The 6,288-nt window shown below is 40.2% G+C and overlaps 1 protein-coding gene across 1 annotated transcript in view; it reads right to left on the reverse strand.

Moving 5' to 3' along the window:
• Positions 1-5,136: 5,136 nt before the first annotated feature.
• SLC16A5 (solute carrier family 16 (monocarboxylate transporter), member 5) overlaps positions 5,137-6,288 on the reverse strand; it is an 8,713-nt gene continuing 7,561 nt past the window's right edge. The window contains exon 4 of the mRNA XM_009585416.1: positions 5,137-5,378. Coding sequence (XP_009583711.1) covers positions 5,137-5,378 — 242 coding nt within the window. The remainder of the gene's footprint in view (positions 5,379-6,288) is intronic.

A 6,288-nucleotide genomic window follows, 5' to 3' on the forward strand; every position in this document is an offset into this window, starting at 1 on the left:
ATAAAGCAGAGCAATTACATGATTCTGAACTAGCACAGTTCCAATGAAACCACTGTGATTATAAGTGCTGCAAGTGGATTCAATTGTGGTTCATGTTGTGCAAATATATAAGGTAAAGGTACATAAATATCATAAACTAGGGGGGTGGACTCTGCAGAAATTTGTGTTGCTTTTATTGAAGCAATTAAATACATGGAGGTTCTTCTGTAGATAAGGTAGGAAACGGGCTGTGAGCAGATGTTGTCTTTTGTATTATCTCAAATGCAGTTGATTTTCATATAAAGCAAATTGAACATGGACTGATCCGCCAGATACGTGGCATCAGTGACAAGCATGTTGGGCTGATGATCTCTTTTACCACGCAGCTGGGTGTAATTAAAATAGCTGCCCATGACCACATTAAATAGAAGGATGAGCAAAGCAGCTACACTGAATGCAGTAGTACTAAATCTTTTAACATTGCAATGGTGTGGGAAGACAGAGAATGTGAAAATGAAGGTATTTATTTCTACCTGGTATAAAAGTTTAAGCCAGGCCTGTGCTAGCAGCTTCAATTCTTATCATAATTATCAGCTGACGTCGATACGTATATGCGTGTATGTATATATAGTATATATATGAAAATGATCAGCAAAGGTGCTACAGACTCCTTCTATATTAGAATGTTTTGGTAGTGTATTAACAAACCTCTTTTAATGTATGCCTTAGTAAGTGGTAAGTTTTGACATACTTTAAAGCCACATCTGTCATTACACAGAAAGTGAATGACTAATGTGAGAAAGCAGGTGAAGAGAAAGTAAAGGCAGAGGAGCCAGTCAATATAAAGAGAAGTGATTAAGGATATTGGGATTGGCTAATAAGGGGTGAAAAACAGTATTTAGAGAGGAAAAATGCAGTGACTTCTGTCTGTAAGTACTAGATCTGTGGTCAGTCAGTATAATTTTGCATGCACAGACGCAGTAGGAACTTTGTCCCCTGGAGTGGTTTCACAGAGAGCAGTGGTTAGAAAAGGCTGGTGTCTGTGTTGGCTGAATTTCAGGTGATGCATCTCCAGGTCACGCTATTCAGTGCATGGCAAGAAGTAACCGGGAGGAGAGGAACATCTGTACTTGTCTTCCTGGGAACTGCGAGCTGTGCTCCTTCTAGCCTTTGTCTTGCATTGAGTTAATCAAAGCTGGTTAAGAGATGTGTGGAACATTTTACATTTAATTTGCTGTGTTGGAGCTGCCTCCTGGAGGAGAGTTTGATAACATCCCCTGGTTTTGTAGTCCTCAGAGATTTTCTGCAGGAGTTGCAGACCGTGCTAGTACTGCTTACATGACCTGCTTTGTTACCTGCTGTGTGCTTGTTGTCCTTGTGCTGACGTACTGCGGGGAGTTTGTCCTGATCATCCAGAAAGATCACTTGGCAGTAGGCAGAGTTGGCTGGGGTATGTAACTCTCTTACTCAGGCTGTTTACTCACCCAGTATTGGCTATATTGTTTAATTGTCTGAATGCTTCAAGCGCTTGCTGTTTGCAAGAACAGTTAGCACAGAACAGGCTAGTATAGCTGAGGTGTGCACAGCTTCAGGGGCTAGTCTAGTGACATTGATAGCACAGCAAAGTTAGAATTCAGTGAATTTTCATTTCTAGTAGTTGTGTTTCTTTTCTTGCAGTTACTAACCAGGTCTGCAAACAGCATGCCAAGCTCTTCATTTAAGTGATTTCGCATTCCTGAGGTGTTTTAGTGTGTTTAAGTTTACTGTGACCTTTCTTTGGGTTTTTATTAAACTTTTCAAGAATTACATTGGCAGAGTATCTAAAGCTTTTAAGGATCACGATCTTGCAATATTTCAGTGTGAACTTTCTGGTGAATGTTTCATTGCAGTAAGGCAAGGTGCTTGTTGCAAAAATGCTTAGCTTGCAAGGTTAATGATACTTTAAATGATAAAGGGAGGAGGAAGGGGTAAGAGGGGACCAGGCGAGGAAGGGACGTTTGTTGCTGGTCAACTTTTCTTGCTCTGCTGGTTCTCAGAGGTTTGTAACCTGGCTGAGGTATTAGTGTTTGTCCATAATTAAAGCCAGGGTTATTTTACTGTCTGTAGGTGTTAAAGAAAAAACCTGCTTCAGGGGGTGGTGGTAATTAAACTGTGGTTGCCTTGCATAATGGGACAACCTTAAACTAATGAAAGGAACTTTTATTGCTTTATTTTTCTTCTGGGCCTCAAGATTCTTAAGGACTGAGTATTACTGCTCCTGTACGATAGCTCTGAGGGGGAATATTTATTATACTGTAGCATGCTCAGTATGCATGGTCCCTTCAATAAAGCTCCTACTTAGGGCAGCTTGGAGTTCAGGTTGAAAAGAGGTAGAAGTGGAAAGCTATGGAACAGGAAAGGAGGGGGGTATTTTTCTCTGTTATGGGAGCTCAGACATCTTATTTACCTGTGGAAACACAGCCTAAAATGTTACCTCTTCTCTCTCCAAGATTTGTTTCCAACCTGTGGGTTGTGGATTACTTCTAAAGGGTCTGTGGAAAGTAACCAGGGGAGACAGGCCTGTTTTCAGGCAGCTTAAATTCTGTAAGGCTGCTAGAAAGTTTTTAGTCAACAAGTTGAGAAAAGTTAAATTAATGGATTGGTGAATCCATTGTTTTTCTTCCCAGAAACATCTCTCTGCCGCTGCAAATAAGTCACAGTGACCCTGGTGTTGAGTCTGGGAGTATCAAAAAGCAGTTCTATAAAGCACTCTCCTAACTTTCTATCCTAAATTATCTTGCACTGCTGTGCCCAGATAAGAAATAGTCAAAACAGATTTCTTTGCTATGGTGTAGGAGGAGCTGATATCTGTGTGTCAGCTTCAGTTAGTGAGTACCTATTTTCCCCGCCCCGTATCTTGCAAGCACGCGTTAGACTATACATGTGCTTACTCATGAGCCAGCTAGAGCTAAATTATTGCAGATAGAGCAGATAGGCTCCACACAGGAGGTGCATTCTATTGCTCCTTCAACTAACCTTTTTTTTTTCTGTGATAAATTTTGGTGGGTTGTAGCTTACACCGTATCTTGCCTGTTTTGCCCAGGACATTTGTAGTGCTGGGAGGATTTGGAACAACATGACCGCATATTTCTGGAAGAAAACAGAAAGGGAATGTAGAAGGGTGAACAGAATTTAAAATTTAAGAATTACACACAGAAAAAATGGCAATCTGTTCAGCTGCTTAGCTGTTTTATTCGCAATAGCTAGAAGAGGTTCGGGACTTGATCCCTTTTCACTGTTTTTTTTTGAGAGGGGGAAAGCCCCATCTTTTTCCTAGGAACGTACAGCAGTCATTGTTTCGGTAAGCTGAGAAGCACCAGTCCCTGTTTACTTTGTAGTTATGGACCACATAAGCATTACACAAGTTAATAAACATGTGGGATGAGAGATTAGATATGTATGTCTCCCACTAGCCATCTTATTTAAGTATATATTTGATCAGGAAATGCAAAGCCTACTGGTTCAGTAATCTTAGAGCAGTATTGAAATACAGATACTACTGTGTAGTGGGAGCAGGAACCCTTCTGAAGGGCTGATACCTCTTCCACTGCAAAAGCCAGCTGTGAAGCCATTATAGTCTTGGAAGACCTTGGGGTCAGTTTTCTGGTGGTTTCATCCAGTGTGGGTTTTTTTGATCAGTTGTTTTGTTTTGTCTGGGGAGCCCACAGCTCTAATGAAAACTGTGGGTTTGTAGCTGGAAGTTTGATACAACAAAGCACTACAGTTGAGTTGAAAGTTGTTACTTTTTCCATTTCACTCCCATTTTATGCTTCCGTCTTTCTGATCGTCCTGATGTGCTGAGTAATCTTCATCTGCAGTGCTTTGTGAGCTCTCTGCTTCTGTCAGATCAGGAATGATACAGAATATAAACAGTTTACAACTGGAGCTGATGCTGAGGGAGGCTGGAGTTGGATGCAGCTCTCGTCTAAATACTTACAAGTGTAACTCCCAGGAGTGTAGCAAGAAAAGCCACCTAAGTCAAGGCTGTATGGATATGAAAGTCAGTAACATTGACTCTTCTCAGCATACTTTTCCCTACAGATTTATTTGTAAGTTATGCTTGTGCTTATAAGAAATGTAAGTTATGCTTGTGCAAACTTCTCTATAATGAGAATGTTGGTGTAATTAAGTCTGAGAGTCTAAGACTAAAGAGCTAAGTTCATTTACACAAGGGGAAACTACAGTGGCTTTGAATTTAACCCTATATAAGGATGCATACACTTATTATCAGGTCTAGTAACACCTTTCCTACTTCCCCCCCTCAAAAATGGGTCCCAGTTAATGCTGGAAAGAACTGTATTTACACAAACCATGAGTCCTGTTTTGTGATATATCAAGAAGCACTTGAGATATCATTAGTTATACAAAGGAGGCACTCTAAGGTTTGGGTTTTTTTCTTTTTGATGCTCTGGAGTTGAACCTTTGAGGCTTTGAAAATGTCCTTGGCATGAAGAACTCATATATATACTTCGTAGGAGAAAATACTTGATCTTACTAGAGACTTGGCTGAGTTCTGCAACCCATGCAGCAGCCTCCATATAATATTTAGAGACGTGGAAAATAATAATACGCTTCCTGTGGAAAGTGTTTGTCTTGCCACCTCCAACTGGGAAGCAACCAGGAAACTTCATGTAAGTCTGCACCAAAATTGCATGTTCAGATGAGGCAATAATACTTCTTTGTGAAAGAACTACCATTGTGCATAGCCATTAATATGTATTGTCCAGTGCTACCAACTGAAATGTGTATGTGAAATTCCAGTGACTTCTTAAAGGTACTGACTTAAACCAATTGAACTGACACAGTTTTTGTCTCTCAGCGCTGGTTACCATGGCTGTTATCCCATGGTTTGCTTTAGGAAAGCACAGTTCTCTTTGTCCTTTGGCTCTTTGGTTGGCACTGGATTCTGGGCTCAGCCTGTGATCTGGATCGCTCATGTGGAGTCTGACACGGCCCCATGGAGTGGAAGTGCAGGGCAGAAGGATGACGACAGTTGTGGAAACCAGACGCTTATTTTCTCATCTGCCATCAGTGCTTGCCTTTGTGTAGCTTTGTACAGGATACATAATTGTTTGTGTTCCTCTTTTTTTTTTTTTTCCTTTCTTCTTTTCTTTCTCTTCATATGCTTGTGATGTACACGACTGCTGGAGGGGATTGACTCTCAGACTGTGGTTCCGTTGGCATTTCATTGTATTGGTATCTGGAGGGATTATCCAAAGGTACTTTTGAAGCCTCTCTCAATTTGTTTTTCTTTTCCAAAGCACAGAAGCTGAGCACCATGAATAATGCAGCTGATATCAGGAAGAAACTGGAGTTGTAGAAGACATAGTGGAAGTCACGAGTTATGTCCACCAGGAGACCTGAAATAGAAGCCACAGCTTAGACAAAGAGAAGATGCATACTAAAGGCAACTGGGTGACATTTACATAAATGTTAAACCTAAATCATTCATCAAACTGCCATATACAAAAGATAAGCATTCACAGATGAGTTAAGTTCTCTTCTCTAGATTCTAGGGTTTGTTTGTTTTTTTGTAGTCACCGCTCAGGTGATGTTTCTGTTTCTGTATAAAGTATTTCTCAATACACAGAAAAATCAGGAAAGAAAGGAAATTGTAACTTTCCCCCAACCTGCTGATTCATTTTGTTTACTCAGCAGAGGACCCCTGTGCCACTGCCACTCACCGGATTTCGGAATGAGTGAGCCTGTTACATCCCAGGTCAGAAAATAGAACACATAAATAGAGAAATGTCTCAAAAATCAACATGTTTGGTTCTCTAAACTGAAAACTTATCTCTAATGGTGTGTAATCAGGGAGAGGAAAATTCATAGCACAGCAAGCATTATGACTAACATTAAGTGCCTCAATATAAAACACTTAGAAGTGTGATATATCGAATGAGTCATTTAACACTAATGTTAGAGATGGAAAGGTGATATCCAGGTCAAATATATGATGCCTTCTCTGTAAGCTGCTTATTTATATGGAAATACTAGGATAATGTTTGTTTGCATGTATTCTTCAGTAAAGATTGGCAATGATTCTTTTCATAGTGCACTTTTCTTTAGCAGATTTTAGAACTACAAATAGAAATGCAGCAGCTTTTACTGTACTTTGTTTTGCCCATCTGCCATTCCTATCAGAGATGTCCAAGAAAAGACCTTTTTTGCACTCTGAGAAAACTGACTGACACACTAATGCCAGGGAATACCACGAAATGTGGTGCATGTTATCGTCCCATTCTTAGAACAGACATTATTTTCCTGCTG

This window comes from Fulmarus glacialis, unplaced genomic scaffold (assembly GCF_000690835.1).
Source record: "Fulmarus glacialis isolate BGI_N327 unplaced genomic scaffold, ASM69083v1 scaffold5749, whole genome shotgun sequence".
Classification (NCBI taxonomy): Eukaryota; Metazoa; Chordata; class Aves; order Procellariiformes; family Procellariidae; genus Fulmarus; species Fulmarus glacialis.